Below are 24,658 nucleotides of genomic sequence, written 5' to 3'. Positions count from 1 at the left end.
CCATATCTTTCACAAAGTAGATTTATTCCATAAAATGTATGATTTAAACGATATTTATTGTTCAATAGAGCATGTGCATATAATATATTAACAAAATAGAGTGGATTGGCAAACAAGCCTGATGCTTATATCAATGCCTTTCCACATGGTGCAGAATATACAATGATGGAACACTACATATTACAATATATTAAGACAAATATACACGACAAACATAAAACATAAATTCTAGATCATGGAAGATCAATTTTAAATACGAAAAGATAGTAGATGTTAGATATGCGGAATCAAGTGAAATATTACAAATCTTGTTAACGTGCACTTATTTTGGTGAAATAATAACTTAGGTGGCGACAGGGAAAGGTGTCTTCTTATTCAATTTTAAAGATTAATCATCGCAAGTAGACTTATTCCATAACATTTACCGATCAAGTAGATTTTATGCCCGCACATCTATGACAATGTGAAAGAAATGAAAAGTACATCAATAAGAATTTATGGATGGTTATCTTTGAAAACGTAGATTATATTATTCTATTAATTAATTAATTAATTCTATCCAGTGATTGCCACAGTATGAGATACGATGTGATTATAGGTCACTATTAAATGGTGATGATACCAGGTATTCGCGAAAAATAGAGCGGATAAACAATATACAAATTTATGTTTAAGACATCTTGAAATATACATATACGGGCATCACGATGTCGGAAACACCAAACGTTTACTTTGTCAAGGAACTTATCTCCGCTGACTGGAGCAGTAGCATACAATCTAGCTTTCGCTGTTTATTGAGTGCCCTCTTGCACACCCGAAACAGTCCCTCAAGGTCATCCGTAGCTCCATGTTTGTAAGGATGCAGGTGATCACATTCACACAGGGGCGGATACGAAATAGGTGAAAAGCTGCCAACGTTACTCGCGGTTTGGATGCCGAGGGCACAATGTTGATCAGGGAGTTTAACACACCGGGAATTACATAGAAGAAGAGAATCTCCATGAAAACTACCAGCATCATCTTGAAGACGACGTCATCTCTCTTTTTGGAGGATGTAGACGGGGCACCCATGTTGGTTTGGTGTTGAATTGAATGCACTTCCACCCGTTGACGTGACTTCTTCGTGAAGAGGTAGATTTTGACGTAGCAGAAGACGACGGTGAAGATGAGGGGGAGGTACAGGCAACACACCAGGATGTAGGTGAGGGAGATGTTTGTGTATGCACATGAATATCTCTGGGGGTCGTAGGTAACAGAACCTCCAAATCCTGCGCAGAAGGCGACAGGAGTCACCCACAGACAAATGGACACGCTCAGTAACCACTTCCTCGAAATGACTCGGATGTAGATATGGTTGTAACAGACCTGCAGAAGTCGGTACACTGCAACTGAAGTGAGAACACAAGCAGACGTGCTGATTGTCCCGTAGGTGATGTAGGTTTTCAGATAGCAGACGACATATCCGAAAGGAGGCCCGTCTGCGAGAAAAGTGGCGATGTTGAGCGGGAGACTGATGCCGACAAACACTAAATCGGTGATGAAGAAGTTGGTAAGAAGGATGTACAATGTCCTCCTCATTCGCTTCGTGTGCCACACCGTCACCAAGAACATGACGTTGCCCATAGCCGTCACAAGGCACACACAAATCAAGATGGCCACCGAGAAGTTGATGGAAGTTGGGGACAGCAGGTCACTCACCTTGACCACACTACAGTTCACTGACTCACACATGTTGGAATTAATGAGATTCTAGAAAGAAAGAAAATGTGTCACTAATTTCAAATGTCATGTATGCCTGAATAGCCATCATTTCAAGCATATTGTAAGATTTAAATTTCGAGAATAACAAATATTTTTTAAAGCTTGAAATACTATTAACTACAATAGAGATGACAACACTGTTTGGATGATCAACTTCTTTATTTTCGCAGTGGCGACGTTTCGGTATAGATTCTAATACCGTTTTCAAGTATATGGGGAAATGATGGGGTACACTAATTTATATGCAAGATACATGTACATATGATAATGAGATAACAATAACAAAGGTGGGAAAACAATGCGTCAAACGAAGTTTCATGATAAGCTACAATAACATGATGATGAGCTAAAATAACATAAATGAGATTAGTGGGATTACCATGACAATTAGTGAATGTAAGTCAATTAGGCAGAAGCCAAGGAGGTGTGTGTGTGGGGTGGGTGGGGGTGGGGTGGGGTGGGGGTGGGGGATAAATTAGTGGGAAACCAGTGTGAGGAATGTCAGTTAGGCAGGTTAATGAGAAGCCAGAGTTGGTTGAACGGATACTTAATTGTTTGTGGATTAAGTGGTTGTAAGCTGATGGGATGTAATAGCCCTGATCCCTATTAATAGAGGGATAGAAATGGCGTATTTGTAATGCCTCGTCCAATTTCCGCTGAGTGTAATCATGTTTGTAAGTGTTTTGACAGTGTCCCAGTTGATGTTGTGTTGAGGAAATTTGGTGATGTGTTCCGGAATGGCTGGCAAGATTGGGGATTTGTCATGTCATTACGCTGGTAAACAAATCCACAACATCATAACTTAAAATCTTGCCAGGTTCCGTAACAGTCTGGAGTTTATACGGAACCTGGCACCGCTGGATTTGTTTACCAGCGCCCCCATTAATGAAACCCTGCACATTCTCCGCCACCGCGTTGACAGCCTTGATATCCCCCTTGACACTAACCTCTCCCCTAACTCCATCATTCAACTCATTCCTAACTCCATCACCTCAACCTTCTTTACCTGGGGTGATGACCTCTATGGGGAAATCCATGGTCTACCCATGGGCTCCCCTCTCTCTCCCATCCTCTCTGAAATCTACATGACCTCCTTTGAACAGCATGCTCTCAGCACCTCACTAATCAAACCAGCCTGCTGGTTCAGGAAGGTTCATAACACATTTGTAATTCTCCCTCAAAATAACGACCCCACTGCCCTCGTCCAACACCTTAACCAACAGCACCCTCGTATCCAATTCACCATTGAAACTGAAACAACTTCCCTTCCTGGATGTCCTAGTCACTCGCACCATTGACAACACTATCCTCTGCCAACACCTCTGCCAACCGCAAACCCACGCATACTGACCGCTCTCTCAGAACTAAACCCGTTATTATCTCCACTCTTACCCGCCGAGCACTCAACCTATCCTCTGTCACCCCTGAACTTAAACACCTCCGGCATGTCTTCACCCAACTTAACAACTATCCCACTAAACATGTTGACCGTGTCATTAACTACACCCTCCACCCAGTACCCAAACCCGCCACTAGCAAGCCCCATTCGCATCTCACTACCCAACATCGGCAAAACATCGCATCACACTAGTCGCTTACTTCAGCAGCAGGCAGGCATAGACACTTACTTCTCCAGGGCCTCACCTCTCCAAACTATCATTGAGGAAACACACTACAAAACAACAGCCTAAAGGTGTGGTCTACAACATCAGCTGCGACTGTGGCAGCAACTACATTGGTGAAACATCCAGACCACTCAACATACGCATCAAAGAACATAAGACATCCACAAACAATGCAGACACCAAATCAGCCATTTCGGAACACATCACCAAATTTCCTCAACACAACATCAACTGGGACACTACCAAAACACTTACAAACATGATTACACTCAGCGTAAATTGGTCGAGGCATTACAAAAACGCCGTTTTAATCCCTCTATTAATAGGGATCAGGGCTATTACACCCCATCAGCTTTCAACCACCTAATCCACAAATAATTTTCCACTCAACCCACTCTGGCTTCTCATTAACCTGCCTAACTGACATTCCTCACACTGTTTTCCCACTAATTAATCCCCACCACCCCGCCACACACACCTCCTTGGCTTCTGCCTAATTAGTTTACATTCACTCATTGTCATGACAATCCCACTAATCTCATTTATGTTATACAGTACAACCAGAAATTATTGAGAATATATAGATTGTAATTTTTTAATTTTTTTCACTCATTACTCACGTATTAAATGTGAATATTAGCAGAACATAACTCAAGATTCAAAGACAGGTGAACAGTTAGTATTTTGTCAAGTCACCATGGGCAGCAATGCAGGCTTTAATGCGGCGGGGCATACTACTGATAAAAGACGTTAGAAAAACGTAGTCCATGCTGTCCCAATATCGGACCACCTCTTCTTTCATTTCAGCAATATTAGTCAGATTATTCTTATTGACACTTTCCTTCATAAGTCCCCAAACATTTTCTATTGGATTTAGGTCAGGGCTATAGCTTGGCCAATCTAATAATGTCATATTCTGGGTCCGAAACCAGGCCTGTGAATGCTTTGAACGATGTTTTGGGTCGTTGTCCTGCTGGAAAATCCAAAAATTTCCATAGAACACGTGAGCAGATGGAAGTAAATGTCACTCGAGAATATCTGTGTACCGCTCACTGTTCATATTCCCTTCAAATACACAGAGGGGCGTTGCCCCTAACACAGATATGCCACCCCACACGTTAAATTTCGGACTGTACTTTGAGCGCTGATACAAAGGTTTTACAGTTTGTTTGGTCGAGAATTTCAGTGTATTAGGAAACAGCCACACAGAACTTTCATCTGAGAAAAGCACATTGTCCCAGTTAAACTTTCTATGCTGTAAGCACCAGTTCAACCTTCGCTCCTTTTGGTCAAGTTTCATGATCGGTGATAGAATTCCTCGACTTTTCTGCCAACCCATTGCATGCAGCTCAGTTTAATTGTCTCCTTACAGACAGCCACAGTTCCTCTATCAATCATATCCAGCCTTAAGTTTTCTAAACTCCTTCGTTTGTTTTAGAAACAAGAATACCAAGCCGCCTCCTGTCACCGACAGTCAATTTTCTGGGCCTCCCTGCGCCTCCCTGGTGCTCAATGCCATATCCATTTGCAATATTTTTCAAAACACGATAAAAAGTGGACAATGGGATGCCTGTTCTACTTGAAATCACTTTAGCTGATCTGATGTCCTTGTTATAATACTCTAAAATCAACTTCCTCTTCTCCAAATCATCCATACTGAGGATAACTGAAAATGCCGTCTGCTAGCAAGTTAACAAAGGGGGGTAACTCTTCACAAACTAATGAAAAAGGATTAACGGAGTTGTCTCTCTTGAATGAAACCAAGTACTTGATAGCTGGTCAAGGCTGTTTATACTAGAAATCCAATTAAACATATTCCTAAAATTCTCAATAATTTCTGGTCATACTATATTATCCGATCATCATGTTCTTGTAGCTCATTATGTAACTTTCTTTGATGCTTTGTTTTCCCACCTTTGTTATTGTTATCACATGATCATATGTACATGTATTTTGTCTATAAACTAGTGTACCCCATCATTCCCCCATATGCTTGAAAACGGTATAAGAATCTATACCGAAACGTCACCATTGCCAAAATAAAGAAGTTGATCATCATAAAGTTTTGTCATCTCTATACAACCAACTTCTAGAATGCCACTCAAACAAATCCTTAACTCCAATGTTACACTATAAACTTGAAATATCGATAACTCGAAATGTTCCATTAGTTTCTGATGCATTGTTCCCTTCAAATGTCGGCAACTCGGAATACACTCATGAACCATATAATTACCACAGATCTGACATACAACTCATACATTCTTAAACAGAATGCCTGTATATTCTAAGACATATTAAATAATGTCAGTTTTGTTCCACAGACGTTTCTATGGTAACATGTCCTCAACAGTTGCTTTGTGTGAATTGTTTCCATAGCAACAACATTTATTACGAACAAAAGTATCAAACATGTTCAGACACCCACCTAGATATTTGTTTTCCTCTTAATCAAAACATGGATTAATTCTTGAAACGTCTGCCAGAGGAAATTGCTAGATACCACGGCACCATTGACGTCCAACAAAACTTTCCTCTGTCACTCAGTCTGGTTTCACTGAAAAGAAACCAAAATCAATAACCATCCAGATTTTTTATAATTAAGGGGCACTCTTCGACCGTAAATAGGCACATAGGTAAGAGATATGTGATTGAAAATAAGGTGATAAAATCATTCTATGATGGAAGTTCTATACAAATAGCATAACAAATTGGATACATATCTATATCTATATATCTATCTATCTCTCTCTCTATATCTATCTATCTATCTATCTATCTATCTATCTATCTATCTATATATATATATGCGCGTGTGAATTGGTGATTGTGGGTGTGTGGGTGTTTATGTGTGTTTCATTTTACCATTTAAGTAAAGATACCAACTGGACTTCTAGCGGTAAGAGTGAGTGAGTTTAGTTTTAGATTTCAGCAATATTCCAGCAATATCACGGCGAGTGACACCAAAATGAGGGGAATTGAACTCGGGTCTTCGGGGAGATGAACGAACGATTTAACCACCCAGCTGTTCCACCTCTAAAACAACAAGGACTAAAGGGGGATTCCGTATGGAATTCATTGATGTCAGGGAAAAGACCTGGGTCCAAAATACAAGCTCATGATTGTATTTGTTTAAGGAACAAGTACTCTGATTTGCGGCGGCGGTATAGCCTGTTGGGGTGAAACGATTCGGCTGACCGACCAATTGCGCCGTTTCGACCCCAACGTGGGTACAGTATAGGAAAGCCGCTTATTGTGATGCTGCTGGAATAATGATACATGTAGCAGTAGTCTGTACGCACTGACTCACACACACACGTAACTAAATGTCCGCGAATAACATCACACAGCACGAACAATGTCTATGAGCTGGGTCATAACAGTCCCGAGACTTTCATGGAATACGTCATGTGGATTTTCATGTTTTCAACATAAGTCTACCACCCCCAACCCCCTCTCCTCCCCCGAGGTTCACAAGCGTCTCCCAACAGCGATGTTGTCATCGAGACTGGGAAGATGCAGAAGCCACGGAGCCAAATCTGAGGAGGTTCATTATCCTCCTGGAACACCACGCCTTCAGTGGGTTTACCTGGACATTTGGTACCACTTTGTTATTCAGTGCGTGAGCATATAGACATGATAGTGGCCATCAACTGTCATACCTTTCTGGCGTAACTTCACGTGTATCATTCCGCAGGAATCCCGGTACATCGAAGTCATGTCCTGGTGTTGGAACATATTCTGTCTTCTTGGAAGGAAGAGACGTTAGTGGCTATTGGGGTAAGCCCTTTCAAGTGGAGATACCGGATAACTACAATGAATACATAGTCACTTCGGTGCTTGCAGAATTGTGCTGTCTAGTTCTGTGTTGGTTTCAAACACTGCCTGTAAGTATAGGCAGTATTGTCCGCCATAGTTACTGTTACGGCCTGTGCCATACATTCCCCGGTCGAGTGACATTCCAGCAGCTCTGGCCCGTCAAGTCTCTTGAAAGAGCAATATTCCAGCAGCTCTGCCCGTCATGTCTTTTGAAGGAGCGATATTCCAGGAGCTCTGGTCTGTCACGTCTTTTGAAGGAGCGATATTCCAGCAGCTCCGGCCCGTCATGTCTTTTGAAGGAGCGATTTTGCAGCAGTTCTGGTCTGTCATGTCTTTTGAAGGAGCGATATTCCAGCAGCTCCAATCCGTCATGTCTCTTGAAAGAGCGATTTTGCAGCAGTTCTGGCCCGTCATGTCTCTTGAAGGAGCAATATTCAAACAGCTCTGACCCGTCATGTCTTTTGAAGGAGCGATATTCCAGCAGCTCTGGTCTGTCATGTCTTTTGAAGGAGCGATATTCCAGCAGCTCCGACCCGTCATGTCTCTTGAAAGAGCGATATTCCAGCAGTTCTGGACCGTCATGTCTTTTGAAGGAGCGATATTCCAGCAGCTCCAACCCGTCATGTCTCTTGAAAGAGCGTTTTGCAGCAGTTCTGGCCCGTCATGTCTCTTGAAGGAGCAATATTCCAGCAGCTCTGGTCTGTCATGTCTTTTGAAGGAGCGATATTCCAGCAGCTCTGGTCTGTCATGTCTTTTGAAGGAGCGATATTCCAGCAGCTCCGACCCGTCATGTCTCTTGAAAGAGCGATATTGCAGCAGTTCTGGCCCGTCATGTCTCTTGAAGGAGCAATATTCAAACAGCTCAGACCCGTCATGTCTTTTGAAGGAGCGATATCCCAGCAGCTCTGGTCTGTCATGTCTTTTGAAGGAGCGATATTCCAGCAGCTCCAACCCGTCATGTCTCTTGAAAGAGCGATTTTGCAGCAGTTCTGGCCCGTCATGTCTCTTGAAGGAGCAATATTCAAACAGCTCTGACCCGTCATGTCTTTTGAAGGATATTCCAGCAGCGGCAGCTCTGGTCTGTCATGTCTTTTGAAGGAGCGATATTCCAGCAGCTCCGACCCGTCATGTCTCTTGAAAGAGCGATATTGCAGCAGTTCTGGCCCGTCATGTCTCTTGAAGGAGCAATATTCAAACAGCTCAGACCCGTCATGTCTTTTGAAGGAGCGATATTCCAGCAGCTCTGGCATGTCATGTCTTTTGAAGGAGCGATATTCCAGCAGCTCTGGTCTGTCATGTCTTTTGAAGGAGCGATATTCCAGCAGCTCCAACCCGTCATGTCTCTTGAAAGAGCGATTTTGCAGCAGTTCTGGCCCGTCATGTCTCTTGAAGGAGCAATATTCAAACAGCTCTGACCCGTCATGTCTTTTGAAGGAGCGATATTCCAGCAGCTCTGGTCTGTCATGTCTTTTGAAGGAGCGATATTCCAGCAGCTCCGACCCGTCATGTCTCTTGAAAGAGCGATATTGCAACAGTTCTGGCCCGTCATGTCTCTTGAAGGAGCAATATTCAAACAGCTCAGACCCGTCATGTCTTTTGAAGGAGCGATATTCCAGCAGCTCTGGCATGTCATGTCTTTTGAAGGAGCGATATTCCAGCAGCTCTGGTCTGTCATGTCTTTTGAAGGAGCGATATTCCAGCAGCTCTGCCCGTCATCTCTTTTGAAGGAGCGATATTCCAGCAGCTCTGGCCCGTGAAGTCTTTTGAAAGAGCAATATTCCAACAGCTCTGACCCATCATGTCTTTTGAAAGAGCGATATTCCAGCAGCTCTGGTCTGTCAAGTCTTTTGAAAGAGTGATATTCCAGCAGCTCTGGCCCGTCAAGTCTTTTGAAAGAGCGATATTCCAGCAGCTCTGTCCAGTCATGTCTTTTGAAGGAGCGACGTGTGTAACAGGGACATATGACTGAGATTAGTCGTTGAACATCAGAAGACCATAGATTTTGTAAGGTGATTAGCCAAAGAGTCATGTACGTCATGTACCATGAAACGCCAAATTCATTACTATCGCGCGAATCCGCCTATATTCACAGACAATCATCGAGGCATACTCCCAATTACACGTCCCAAGTTCTTCATTCCACCAGGAGCATGTGTTTATATATCGCCATCAAAATAGGCATGATGCCAAGTGTTAGCAAACAGGAAAGCGTATCCTGCTCCACCCGTGACACCAACCATAAACATAAACAAAAGCTAGTCAGTTTTTCACTTGTGAAAATTGGGGAACTAGTTGATTCATTTCGGTACTCAAGAGGCAACTGGTATATAGTACATGGAAGACATTATAATACATTAACAGTTATAGTGTAACAGTTTATCCATGTAACATTGCATAACAAATAAACATGGACAGATTCTGCAGTATGTCATGGTTTGTACTTCTCAGCAAAAATGTGAATTTAGTTCTTTTCGGATAGACTTAAGAAATATTGTTTGATGTGTCGTGTCTATTTCGTAATGTTGTGAAACATAGACATATGGGGAAGAAGTGGTAGCATCTTCTACTGCATTCAACACATCTGGAAAATTCTGAGCTAGCTTTTGCCACCTATATATGCCCCTTCTCAAATAGTAAGTTATGCGATGAACGAAAACGTGCCAAGCTTAACCTAAATTTTCTTATGTTCACCTCTGCGAAATAAGCTCAATACATATATAGCTTTAAACATTGAACAATCATTCCATTTACTTGGTGCAGACAAAGGTTTTCTGACAAAGGTTATAGATAAAGTCAACATGACATTCTGCACTTTGTTTTGCCATGGATAGCCGTATCCAACCTTAAAAAATAAATCATTTACACTTGTTTCGGGAACGCGTGGTACACGTTAAATAAGGAATTGCATCGGACATCATTTTTGTAACTGAAGTGTCAACTTTATTGAGGCCTTGGATGTTGTAACCTTGATCGAACAACGAATGAGAAGAAGTAGTATGACGCTCTTTTAAATCTTGGAAAAAAGAGCACGCTCGAAAGAAGTTGATTGAAGTTGTGAAACATCAAAGACTGGAGCTGTTAGAATACTACTCGACATGAAGGGAATTGATTGTTGGAAAGTTGAAATCATCCCTTTTGTCATACAGCCTCGTGGAGAGTTTTTCATAATACTGAATGTTTATGCATATATCTAAACATGAAACACATGAGGTGGGTACATCAATAGGAGGGGATAGGCTATCTCACAATTGTTAACAGCATTAGATCATCGATTTTCCTGAAACCTAAGCAAAATTTCTTGGCCAAATTACCATGTCTTCATTCATATGATAAAGAAACACCTCGGCAAGGAGGGGATCACAATTGGCGCGTGTACTGGGGATAGCTATTGGTGATCTAAACGTTTCACACCACATTCCACATTGAAGAACACGACCCATTACACAACATGTCTTGTTCATTTATTGCATAAAACAGGAGCACTATTTTTCATATTTCTTTTTTTTGAAATATCTATGTAGAAATGGAGAGGAACAAAAATAAAAAAATGGGTCTGTGAATACTTACATTTTAGGCAAACCGTGTGAATGGCGCATGCTATGGGAACTGCTGGCGTCAACACCGATTTTCAGAGTGAGTGAGTGAGTTTAGTTTTACGCCGCACTCAGCAATATCCCAGCTATATGGCGGCGGTCTGTAAATAATCGAGTCTGGACCAGACAATCCAGTGATCAGTAGCATGAGCATTGATCTGCACAATTGGGAACCGATGACATGTGTCAACCAAGTCAGCGAAACTGACCACCCGATCCCGTTAGTCGCCTCTTACGACAAGCATAGTCACCTTTTATGGCAAGCACATGGGTTGCTGAAGTCCTATTCTACCCCGGATCTTCACGGGTCCCGATTTTCAGAAGTTCATTCATATAATGTTCACAGCTCGTTTGCTCTTTACGCCAAAGGGAATCAGTTTCTAAGGATAGTCAAGACTGGGTATTCGTTTGCACTGACGTTTAATATGTACCCCATATACTGACTGACTGACTGAGTTTGGTTTTACGCCGCTTGTAGCAATATTCCAGCAACATCACGACGGGGGACACCAGAAATGGGCTTCACACATTGTACCCATGTGGGGATTCGAACCCGGGTCTTCGGCGAGACGAGCCAACGCTTTAACCATTAGGCTACCCCACCGCCCCTGTACCCCATATAACTGCACTTACACGGTTCGAATGACACACTCACCTTGAGTTGCCCCTATTGGCCGTTACTCACCAGGCTGAGAATCCGACTTTACCTATCTACGCCTACACAATCACCATCAAATCACCCCCTTGCATGCTGCCTATTAATCTGCTAACATCGATACCAATCGGCGTGTCCGCATTTGTCGTTTGTAAATCAGGGACGGCGGATGTAATGACGACAAATGACGGTGTCAGCTTATATTTAATGATGCTGATCAACTCGATGATATTCACGCGGATGCCACGGTCAAGTCAAGTTAATGGTCATCACACCTACAGTATTCAGTATAGATTACATCTCAGAGTGTTCACCTGGCTAATATCCGGTGTGATGGCAATATTGTGAAGGACCTTGACATCCATGTCGAGATATCGACGACGTATCCCTAATGCTTATACAAAAGGAGTTGTGTCGATGCATGAAGGCAATGTCAGCGTGTAATCACTCTTAGATATAATAAGCAAATATATCATTTACCAATAGGAGGGCCAATTTCACCTTTAGAAAAATACCATTAAAAAGAGGAGGGACCATTTCACCCTTAGAAAAATACCTTTAAAAAGTGAGTGAGTGAGTGAGTGAGTTAATATTTATCGTCACATCGGCAATATTTCAGCCATATCGTGACGAGAACATTTTATAACTATATTAAAGATGAATAAAGTTAGAAATTAAAAAACCTGTTGACGAAGAACAGTAAAACTACTAGTGTATCACATATATCCATTTAAAACTAGCAATTAAATCTAAAATATTTGAACTATAAATGACAATACAATATAAAAACAGGCTGTTGATTGCTAACGACTGAAGGTAGATCACCATACTAGGGAACATGGGGACTTACAGTACATTTGCTTCCTGCATGGACCCTAGCTGGATTTACACCAGCCCTTCAGCTGCCAGCAAGTTTAGACAATTTAGCCATAAGTTAAAATAACACATATTCTACGCTTAAAAATAATTGTATGTTTAAATTTACTTTGAATGTTTTGGGACTTACGTACCCCCACAGGAGGACAATAATTTTACAATGCTTCAACCCCCTTCCTTTAAAAAGAGGAGAGACCATTTCACCTTTAGAATAATACCATTAAAAAGAGGAGGCACCGGGTTCGATTCCCCACATGGGTACAATGTGTAAAGTCCATTTCTGGTATCCCCCGCCGTGATGTTGCTGGAATATTGCTCACAGTGGCGTAAAACCTAACTCACTCACCAAATCGTTGTAATAGTAAATAATGGCGACTTCACCTTTTGCGTGAGTTTGCGTCAATCATGGCGTCACGCTTGACGGAAAATGTAATAAATTGTCTTGACTGTGCCAACTCATTGAAATACTTCTGTTTTAATTTCCTTAGTTCTTGATTGATACTCTTCCCATGCTTATTCAATAATACATGAGCAAGTGTGAGCACAATATGAGAAATCGATACACACGATACATTCTGAAATTTGTTTACATTTCACACAAGTGCTCTTTTCCGAGCACTGCGTTCAATTTCACACCTGATGTATTTGGAGACCTTTGGTCTTGGTGAAAAAACCCATTTGGAATTCAAGGATTCATGTAATTGAAGCTTAGATCAAATTATAAGTGATGTAATAGGGATTGCACAACCAACATCCGTGTAACGTGAGCTTATAAACACTCAGCAATATGGCAAACAGTTCGCCCTAGCGTTCGCATTTTTGTACTTTCATAAACATCCTTAGCGATTATAGGGTCATCGACAACGTTTCAGAAAAATCATTGGTGGATTGATGAAACAAGAATTACTCTTGATCACCAATACGCTTTTTCGAAATTCTGTTCTCCGAGTGAACATTCGATATTTAGATTTCAAAACATACACTAAATATGCCATGAGGGTTAAAACAATAGGCTGCGTATCGAGACACAAGAAACACTCATGTACTTGAACCACGTGAAATGGGTCTAATAAGATCTGATCATGATGATTTGGAGATATTCCTTGCGGTTTCCAACATAATGCGTATTTTGCACACGGACTATGGTCTAATGACGTAATTACCTGGCACCAATGACGTCATATAACAAGGGACATAAACCATGGTGTGTCTATTTTAGAAATACCACACTCGGTAAAAGTTCAAACATGAAAAGATATAATGCAAAAGGTAATTGCTTGGTATATCTGTTGTGTTTTGGCTATGAAACTACTAGAAAATATATATTATGTTGAAAAGTGCAAGACACCAAAGTTTATGTTCGCCTATACTTGCCCTGTAAACAATTTTTGAAAAGGAGCAGGCTTGGTCAAAATCTATTTTGACACAAGGTGATCTTTAAATATTTTACATCAACCATTCATCTTAATGCACCTATTCCACACAGACCACGAATCCCACGACTCGTCACGAATTGGTAAAAGTGAGGATTCGCGGAATTGTGCCAATTTTCTGGTTCAATTCGGGAGCGCTCTACGATACAGTTACGATAGAGGTACGAATATTCGTGGGATTCGGCTGGAATCGCACGAATATCGTCAAGAATTCATTACGATTTACACGAATCTATTACGAATACTACCAGAAGGTTAGGAAACAGTTACGAATCAGGTAAGAATACGCCGAATCCATGTACGAATCAGGTACGAAAAATGGACTTAGTGACTATTCTTGACAATTCGTGGCAGAGAGGTATTAAAAGGCCGTCACCCATGTTTGGGTATCAGTTCCAAAATGGATGATCAACGTAGAGCAGCTGAAGTATTGGCCCTGGAACTAGAGTATCAACACCAGCTGCTGATTGCTTGAAGAAGACTGCTTCGAAGGAGGAGGAGAAGAGCACACAGGTGGTGGGTTAGACCGTGGCTGACACCAGGTAGAAGGACAGACAGACAGACAGACAGACAGTTTTATTCAGTAAAAGGCAACTGGCCCATAATACAGTCAAATGCGTGATCACACATCACATGAATGGTACACAATGATTTATAGAAATGTTCTGCTCTTCATTCTAATTTGTACATTATATAAGAATAAAGAAACATTCTTAATCATATCGACATTTGCAGATTGCATAATATGGATAAAGTTGTTTATCGTCGGCGGCTTACTTAAATATTTCCCAATATATTTCCCTCGAATATCAGAGAAACATTCACAAATATACAAAATATGCCACTCATCTTCAACAACATTAATACCTTTGGATTTACAAAATAAACAAAATCTTTCCTTAGAAGCAATATTTTCATATCTCCCAGTCTCTATTGCTAGATTAAAGTTTCCGCATCTAAATTTTGAAAGGGCAGATCTCAAATTTAAATAAATATTACAATTTAAGTATTTTTCTACATCTAACAGAGTCTTATACTGACAATAATAAACAGTTTTATGTGAAGTTTCAATGGAAGAATACCAGGATTGCTTTAAATTATCGGCCAGGTAGAAGGCTACAATATGGTCACTACAACAGACTGACGCAGGAGCTGAGGATGGAAAATGGGAATGCCTTTGCCAACTATGTGAGAATGCCACCCCACATGTTTGATGAGCTCCTCAACAGGATTAGCCCAGTCATCCAGAGGAGGGGCACCCATATGAGACCAGCCCATGATGCCAGAATGAAGCTAGCCGTGACTCTCAGACACTTGGCTACAGGAGATCCGGTATCATACCATCCAGGATGACTTCCGATGTCGGCACAGCACATTGGTATGGATTGTGCGGGAAGTCTGTCAGGCCACCATACAGGAGCTGAAGGATGACATCATGCCACTGCCAAGGACCCAGGGGGAATGGAAGGTCATTGCCCAGCAGTTCCAAGACCGGTGGAATGTTCCTCATGCCCTGGAGACCTTGGATGGCAAGCACATAGGAGAAGACCCAGGAGATTCCATACCAGACCATGGCTGACAGAGGAAAGGAGGAGGCTGTATGGACAATTACACAAGACTGATGGAGGAGCTCAGAGTTGGGGACATGCAGTCATTCTTCAACTACCATAGGATGGAGTCTGCCATGATTGATGAGTTGGCTCCTGGCTTCAGGTGATAGGTACCCCAGCATCATGTACAGGTTCCGCGTGGCAAGGAAATCAATCAGCCTTATGATCCCAGAAGTATGTAAGGTCGTTGTGGAGGAATACAAGGATGAGGTTATCATCTTCCCTACCACTCCGGAAGAATGGGCACCCATTGAAGAGGTATTCAGAAACAGGTGGAATATTCCTCATGCCGTAGGAGCTTTAGATGGCAAACATGTGGCCATTAGGAAACCTGCCAAGAGCGGCCCATTGTACCACAACTACAAGGGCTTCTTCCCTGTTGTCCCCATGGCCCTTGTGGATAGAAATTACAAGTTCCTGTGGGTGGACGTTGGTGCTTACGGAAGTATGTCTGATGCTCAGATCTTCAACGAGTGCGAGCTCAAGGATTGCCTTGAAGACAGGAGCATGGGATTTCTTGATCCGTTCCCCTTACCCCAAGATGACGAGCGTATGCCATGCTTTATTCTGGGAGATGATGCCTTTGCAATAAGGGGCTGGAAAATCCTCCTCACCACCATGCTGCCAAGGTCTTCCGTTTTGAAGGACATCATTGAATGCTGTGTCTGCCTGCACAACTTGATGAGGACTCGTTATCATAATCTCCACATTGGTATGGTGGATGAGGAAGATGAGCAACACAACGTGGTACCAGGAAGCTGGAGACAACTTGCGCAGCTTGAAGATGTGAATGATATCTGAAGTTTCAGTGACAGGTGGCTACGTTTTTATGCGATTCGGGACGTTCTGACTGTATTCGAGGTGTATTCGATGTACATTCTAACTGTATTCCAAGGGCAATCGAAACATTCCGATACGTTTGAAGCATATTCCACCTAAATTCCACTAGCAATCGAAATACATTCGAGGCGCATTCGGGACATTCTTGCAGGATTTGAAGTGGCTTGCCTTTACGATTCTCCCTCGAACACGTACAGAATGCTTAGAATGCAGTTAGAATGCAGTAAGAATGCAGTAAGAATACTTAGAATGCAGTTAGAATACACTTCAAATGGTGTTTGATATTTTTCCACTTCGAATGTACCTCGAAAGTTTTGAACATTCGGGCATGTTACAAGAATTGACACGAATAGTTGGAGTGCATTCGGAATGGGGTAAGAAGTTTTAGAATGCAGTTCGAATTTCCAGGAATCTCCAGGAATTTTCATTCCGACGGCATTCCGGCTCATTCCGCCTCAAGTGTGAAGGGGGTATTAAGAATACCTACGAATCGATTACGATTCGGTAACGATGCCTAAGAATGCACTAATGCCACCCTGACACTTGCACGAATTTTGTCCCCGCACTGCCGCGCAATTCGTCGTGGCAATGCGTGTAATTTAGGTGGTACACATGAAAGCGTGAAGCATGGTTTGCATGGTGTGTGTGTGTTTTACTTGTCTCCTGCTGGTGATGTTCCTTGGCAAGAGGGAATGGTCACACACTGTCCAATAATAACCACAAATGTGGACCATGACGTTTCAGCAACACATACTCTAATGCCTGTTAATTACTGTAACTACTATTCTCTATATTCGTTATGTAAAGAAGCTCAATAAAGAAAGTGCTTTTATTTCTTCTTTTTTTGAACACACTTTCTTATGCTAAAACATAACATATATACATTATTTACAAGTGAACGATTAAGTTAAAGATATGTCCACCGTCAGTGTCGGGGGTCATGAGAGAAGTGTCCATATCCTTGGGATAAGGTGACAGCCCAATACTACTGTCCGCTGAACCTGGAGAAATATCCTTCTCCCTCTCCGAGACCTCTGTCTCTATCCCTCTCTCTGCCTTTGTTTCTTGTCCGGTCTCTTCTTCAAGTCTTCTATCCACTGCTGCTCCTGCTCTTCCTCTGCTTGTCTTCTTCTTGGCAGGCATCTTGTTGACTGTTCGCTGTCGAGTTGAGGAATGCTGGGACTGGCGATGGGCACGCTTTTATGTACGCACTGCCGAGTGCGCGGTCGTCGCTGATTCGTGCGCCAACAATGCGTGAAGTAGGCGTGCCCAATGCGTATCGATTTCGTGACATGCGCAAACTATTCGTGCCGTGTGCAAACTATGTGGGAACCCGTCGTGCCATGACCACGTGAACAAGTCGTAACAATACACAAGCCCCGCCCGCTCACTTCACGACAAGTTAGAAGGCGTGAACTTTGCGCAATCTGTCGCGACCATGTCGCCCACAGTTCATGATCAAAGCGGGCCAATGCGTCAATGCGAGCAGGGCCGGAAATTGACACGCTTTGATACGCATCGCCCGCAGTGTTTGCGAGTAGGTTGCGCAATGTTCACGACTATTTCACGCAAGTGACACAAAGATTATGCGTACCAGAAATTTTGAACATTTCAAAACATTTTGCGCACTTGTACGCAGCCCCCTCACAGTTTATGCACACTTCACACCAATTAACGGCGAATTTACTCATTGGCATGCAAAACTGCGTGCCAGTGCGGGGACAAAATTCGTGCAAGTTTCAGGGTGGCTTAAGAATTTGTTTCGAATTAACTACCATTATTTTTAATCGGGAGTTCGTGGCCAAAATTTTGAAGTTCAAAACTTTTGCCACGAATTCCCGATTGTGCTCAAGAATTGCAAGAACTAACTACGACTATATTACGAATTAGTTAAGAACGTCACGAAATGATTACGATTCAACTACGATTCCTCACAGTTGTCAATTCGTGGCGATTCGTTGCATTCGTGGTATGTGTGGAATATGGGCATAACACTGTATATGTATTCTCAATTATACAAAACATTTTCACCAAATATAATTATGATGCTAGCATACTCCAGTTGTCTAAGACAATGACGTAGCACTACCAGAGGACCGTGCTGATTATCAGCCTCGGTTTGTGAGCATCATTTCATGCTGGTTGGTTTTACCAACTGGTTGCCGTCCAAGACAATATGACGTCACAAGGCATCATTGTGACGTCACTTTTTGGGGAAGTTTTGACTGCTACCATTGTCACAGGTCACACGATGCAGGCATGTTTGAATGATAATATCTTACCAGTTGTTTGTCAGAATTAGAAATTGAAAAAGGTCTCTGACACACATTTGAATGTGTTTTTGGTATTTAAACGATTATTGTTTAGATCTCCGTCTGGACTCACTGTCAGAATAGGCCCTGGACACGAGGCGACCAAATAGATCTGGCGTTCAAGCTCCACTGATGGCCATTCACCGTTCCCCGGCAACGTAGGGCCGTCTTCATAATATCAATAACTGGTTTGTCCAGTTTAGAATTGATTATGTTCAATCTACCGTCATACGGATGGAATATTTTTTAAACAAACAAAAGATAACAATCTCTGATTGACTGGTATCAACACAACAATGGTGCCGACGGCAGCTAGTTACCTCTGACGTATGTTTACACTGGATTGTCAATCGTTCTTTGTTGTTAGCCTGTATATATTTTGTCTCAATTAAAATTGAGTTTAGTTTGTTGTAAAGAGTATAAGAATTGCCATTAACGGTAAACATAGGTAGGTGTCGTGACAAAATGTAAAAGACTCATGTTCAACATTTTCTAGGCAGCACAAAATGAATTTCATATTGTTAAATCGAAGAAATCACGTTGTTAAAATTGACAAAAATCCTACCACGATATTGTGTTAAATACCAGGAAAATATATGCAACTCCCTGTTACCATGCCAACAACACAGTGGTGTCGTTAACTGTTAACATACAAAAGAGAACAGCTGCAGTGAATGCATTGTTACAGTAGTCTAAAAAATAATGTTATAGTGCAAATAATTTCATTAAGATTCTTTAAAACTTTACGTAATCGAAATAGCTAGTTGTTACAATTTGTGTCCAAAGTGCATCAAAATTCTATCAGTTTTGTTCTCTAAACGTATACCCTTTTATCATAACTCCTTCCTAAAGTCATAATGTCAGTTAACGTCGGCGGATCTTGTGTACGTTCACATATGTGGGCCAGTGACCTTGCGACACATGGCGTAATATCTGTATCTATAACACCTAACGAGTGTGGTCAATATTTAATGGACACAAGATCATCGACAGAAGGTGTTAGGAACATACATCTTAAGCGATTATTGGTTTTGTTACGTCACAATGACCAAAATACTCGGGGAATTAACTTGATAGAGCCGATTACTCGGCCCTCCCCTTAACGAGGAGTGATTCAGTGGTAACAGTAAAACTACATACAATGTGCTACAAGGTAGATACCGTACATGAATTAAACAAGTAATATAACATTAGAAGCATATCATTAATATTGCTATTTGGGTAGCTACAGTGCGATTACCTTTACAGGCTATAAGTGACATGTTGGAAAGTTAGTGTGGTTATTAGGATAACTAAGTTAATGTAAGCACAAGTTAACTCCAGTGAATTGTGTAGGGAAGAGACAGGGGTGTTTTATATGTTATTCCAGCTAACGCATTTAACTGTTAACACTAAAACTGAAGGTATTCTACAGTTACTGGCGTATTTAAACACACATGGATGTTACACACTGTATTGTTACAATACCATAAACGCTAATATCATAGACGCAGCAAAACCTATATTCACACGAGACGGTATTTACGTGAGATTACCCGCGGGTATACTTTTGTCCAAAATATACTCTTGTCCATGCCATGTAACTCAATACTTTATCCATCATTGGGCATATCAGTTAATGTATCTATATATATGCAGATAATAAATCAGGAGTATTGACAAGAAGGAATATCTCGACTCATATATATAAGAAAGGTTAGCTCAAGACAAGAGGATTTTAACAAGCATAAAAATACAATCTTGCCTGAAAAGAGAGGGAAGGCGGCATTGTCTCTGAGCCGCGTGGCAGAATGCCGTTTCAGCGTGTCTGTGTGTATAAGGACGCAGTCCTCTCGAATATGTAAGTTACCTTCTACTGTGGCCGTGTCGAGTGGTTGGTGTATCAAGTACAATTATTCCTTATTTACCGATGCCATTGGCCACTAAATATTCTATACAGTCCTACCTATCTGACATTATCTACTGACAAGAATGATGTGCCCGGCCAGGCACAACATAACCCGAGGGTATAACCTGAGTTTGTCAGCTTGACTGAGTTGCAAAATTCAGAGTTACTTTATCTTAGAAAGTATGTGCATGCCTCACTATTTGTCAAATAGAAAATTGATGCAAACACAAAACTCATAATTGAAATATGACCACTATAATTTTGGATTAATTATTGTGAATTTAGGACTATGACGATACATAGAGAATCCTTATGTGTGTCATCCATTACATTCTGTCGCAGTGTTTAAATTACATACACGTATGTTTACAGATGTACCACTGAAATACACTTACCACCGACAACAGTGCCGCCAGCGCGGTGTACAAGAACTGCCCCAACCCAGCAATAACAGATTCAACACTGTATACCTTGCCTGGTTAAACGTATCATGCTACTGTATTAAATACATGTAACCACAAGAAAAACACATAATTTCAAGACCGACTGAAATGAACACGTTACCCTACCTGAATGGCTTCTAGTTCGTGGGGAGGTCGAGTTCTCTCAAGTTCCACTGGACAGTGTACGACAGGTCAACATCTTCCACATCTAAACTAGGTAACGATCAAAACTCCCGGATCGATAACTAGACGACAAGTTCGATTTATGATAGTGAAGGGAAGCACGAGCCCAGTTAGAGCGTGTAATCAGTATGCGCTGCAACCAGTCTGCGGCACTTCATATCTTTACAAATATATGTTGATAATGATTTTTATGGAGAAGCATGTACAATGTGAATGACCCCCCTAAAATTTATGTACAAAGTAAGTGACCCCCCTGCATGTCATGTACAAAAATCAATGACCCCCTCCCCTTCCCATATTTTTAAAGCATTATTGTAAAATATATTTATGTACAAAATTGATGGAACCCACCCCACCCCACCCCACCCTAGAACATGTGTACAAAATTGATGATCGGCAAAGTAGCGATCGGCAAAGCAAGTGGGTGGGGTATACCGAAGTGTTCGGCCTTCTCATAATGTATTGTACTGTGTAGCATTTCAAGTCGGGGGTCATCTCAAAGAAATGTTTTTTTTAATCTTTAATTTTCGCAAAGACACGAGGGCCTGTGGATGGGTATTCACATTGTACATGCTTCTTCATTAAAATCATCACCCCCACCCCCAGCCATAAATTATGAACGGTCCCTTAATTGTATTGCTTACAAAACTTACTGTATGTGTGAATGATGTGGAGAACGAGCATGATGCACGTGGTGTGGTGTTGTGTGCACACCTGTATGTCCAGCTACCTGTAACATTAATCATTCTGATTTATACTCACCGTACAATGATGTCATAAAGATAATTACCCGAACACGCCAGGGCGAGAACACATCATCATGCTGGTGGTGAAAGAGCTGCTGTAGCATTATCACTGATTAAGTCTCGACTCAGGTGTAAGTGGTGGGGCAACACAGTTGATGAACAGTTTGCTCTTTTCACAGTATTCGTGGGTTCGATTCCCACATGGGTTATAATATGTAAAGCGATTGTCCGACTTCCAGTTGTCCAACGCAGTGAAACATAACAAACAGCGGCGTAAATCACAACTCACTCACTCACTCACTCACCCAGAGATGGTGGGTTGTACTTGCGAGATGGACACCTCGGATTATATCAGTATCGCTATGCGTCGCTTGGCAACTAACCTAACTTTATATGTGCTTTATATGGTCAGCGGGAGCAACTGGTCGGGCAGGACATCTGTAGTCTACTAGCACACACCTGTTGTCAGCGCTAAGTTTAGTTGTTAAAGCGTTCGCTCGCCACGCCGAAGGCCTGGGTTCGATCTTCTACATGGGTACAATGTGTGAAGCCGATTTCTGGTGTCCCCGGCCGTGATATTGCTGGAAAATTGCCAAATGCGGCGTAACACTAAACTCACTCTCTATTTTCACTGTTATTGTGCCTATTGCGCCCGGTGGAGCCGGTTGCGGAAGGTAATCAAGACTGTTCACGAGTGCTAATGCTATGTATGTAGATTGACGAGCTGATATGAACATCCACTGGTCTGGGTTGATGTTATCGAGAAAATAATCTCAACATCATTTTCACGAATTAATTGTACTACAATTCATACAAATGAAATGGGCTTATTATATGATCGAGATAGTGACGCTGCATGTAGGAGTGATTCCCTATCATTAATGAGATGGTCTGCGTTGTTTTTAGGTACCGACATATAATAATGCATGTACCACTGAAACTAGTGTCTTGCTTAAACACTTTCTCAACTTCACATCTTGAACCACAACTTAAAACTCTTTGGTTGTATAAAACATATTATTCGAAGCGCGACAATCCGACAAATGGCTAAAATGTCGCGTTGTCGCATTGTCGCATTTTGGATAGTTTTGCTACATTTTGCTTGTTTTTGTAAGGGCGACGAAGCACCATTGCGACAATGCGACAATGCGACAACGCGACAATGTCCCTTTTAGGATTCCATAACCTTGTATAATAATTGCTTTACATATTTGAACTAGGCAATGGTATCGACTCACATGGTCAGCGCATGCCCTCTTCCCGGCTTGCAACCTTGTGTGCTCCATCCGGTAATCGATGGACCCGTGGCGTCATTAACATGGCATCATTAACATGGTGACAACTTTCACGACAAGGCAATATAGTCATGCTGATTATTGGGGATATATAGAATGGTCAACCTGGCCTATGAACATCTGGTATATGCACTATCTGATGCTGATTAAAATTGAAAGCGTCACCGAAGGGTAGAACCGCACGAGCTCCACGAGATATGTTTTCCGATAAGTTCGTCTGTCGCATTGTATTTGTCTGTAGATATGATAACAAACACACACGTCGTTATTTTCCTGGATTTTCGTACGGGATTTCTGTCGTCTCGGCAACTACGTGTTGACGCTGTAGTTTTACAGACTACAATACATATTGTATTCACATCGGGACGCTTAACCTACATATTCAGGGTAATTTATAATTATATGTTGGAACCACCTCGCTCTACAACAAGACCAGACGCAACCGGAAGAGACGTGAAACTGTTTCAAAGCGACCTGGTTCTGACCGTTACACTCTGAATTGTCCTGAAGTACTCCGAATGCCCCGCAATACCCTGAATTGTCCTGAAGTACCCCAAATGCCCCGAAATACCCTGAATTGTCCTGAAGTACCCCGAATGCCCTGAATTAACTAACTTATACAACGATACCCTGACTTCACTTCTTGATAAACACGCTTCTGAAGTCAAGAAGAAAATCAGCATTAAGAAGACAACCGACTGCTGAACTGAGGGAGTTAAACGCCTGTGTTGTCAAGCAGAACACCGTTGGCGCAAGTCACGGCTGGAAGTACACCGACAAATGTACAGACACGGAATGAGCTACATAAAGTCATTTGCAAAGTGAGATCAGCGTTCTGTACAAAGAGGATAACAGATCTCAATGGAGACTCACGACGGACCCATCCAATCTTGAAACCCTTGCTTGGGAGAGGAGAAGAAACTAAATTGCCTGAACATGAAGATAAACAGGGACTTGCAAAAGATTTTTCTGAATTCTTCAATGATAAAATGCAGAAGATTAGAAACGAACACTAAAAAGATCATCAAGTCATCAAAGTAGACAACTTGTCTTATTGATCCAGTTCCAACTCATTTCATGATGGAATACTTGGATCTCCTACTTCCGGTAATAACGCAGATCGTCAACCTCACCCTTTCTACTGGTGTGTTCCCAGACTGCCTCAAACAAGCTGTCATTACGCCTCTTATGAAGAAGACCGACCTAAATGTAGTGGCGTGTCTCCAACTTATGCTATCAAAATAAGACTCCGGGAGCATTTGGCTGCACATGGTCTGTTGGACGAGTTTCAGTCTGCTTATAGGGAACATCACAGCACGAAGATTGCTCTACTATGTGCTGTTCATAAACAGACGGAATATGGCTACACTTACCCTCCTGGATCTATCAGCCGCATTTGACATGCTTGCTACTCCTTAACAGGCTGGCCAATGATATTGGGATATTGTTCTGCGCTTGTTCCAGTCATATCTCGTCCAGAGACAACAGACTGTCGTCATAGGTCATGAGAAAGCTGAACCCACCATCCTCAGATGCGGAGTCCCCCAGGGCTCTGTTTTGGGCCCTGTGTTGTTTGTGT

At 41.9% G+C, this 24,658-nt stretch overlaps 2 protein-coding genes across 2 annotated transcripts; one reads left to right on the top strand and one right to left on the bottom strand.

Moving 5' to 3' along the window:
- Positions 1-183: 183 nt before the first annotated feature.
- LOC124263733 (melatonin receptor type 1A-like) lies at positions 184-21,053 on the bottom strand. The gene is made up of 3 exons (XM_046698397.1): positions 20,982-21,053; positions 5,815-5,943; positions 184-1,749 (listed from the first exon to the last, which is right to left on the bottom strand). Exon 3 carries the CDS (start codon positions 1,729-1,731, stop codon positions 778-780), a length of 954 nt encoding a protein of 317 aa, XP_046554353.1. The 5' UTR covers positions 1,732-1,749; positions 5,815-5,943; positions 20,982-21,053; the 3' UTR covers positions 184-777.
- On the top strand, positions 1,985-3,059 carry LOC124263723. Its single transcript, XM_046698387.1, has 2 exons — positions 1,985-1,989; positions 2,579-3,059. The coding sequence occupies exons 1-2, from the start codon at positions 1,985-1,987 to the stop codon at positions 3,057-3,059; spliced, it is 486 nt and encodes a 161-aa protein (XP_046554343.1).
- Positions 21,054-24,658: the final 3,605 nt, after the last annotated feature.

The sequence above is a fragment of the Haliotis rubra genome, unplaced genomic scaffold (assembly GCF_003918875.1).
Source record: "Haliotis rubra isolate DU_JTF1 unplaced genomic scaffold, ASM391887v1 Scf897, whole genome shotgun sequence".
Lineage (NCBI taxonomy): Eukaryota > Metazoa > Mollusca > Gastropoda > Lepetellida > Haliotidae > Haliotis > Haliotis rubra.
This window is presented reverse-complemented; position numbering and strand designations above follow the sequence as displayed.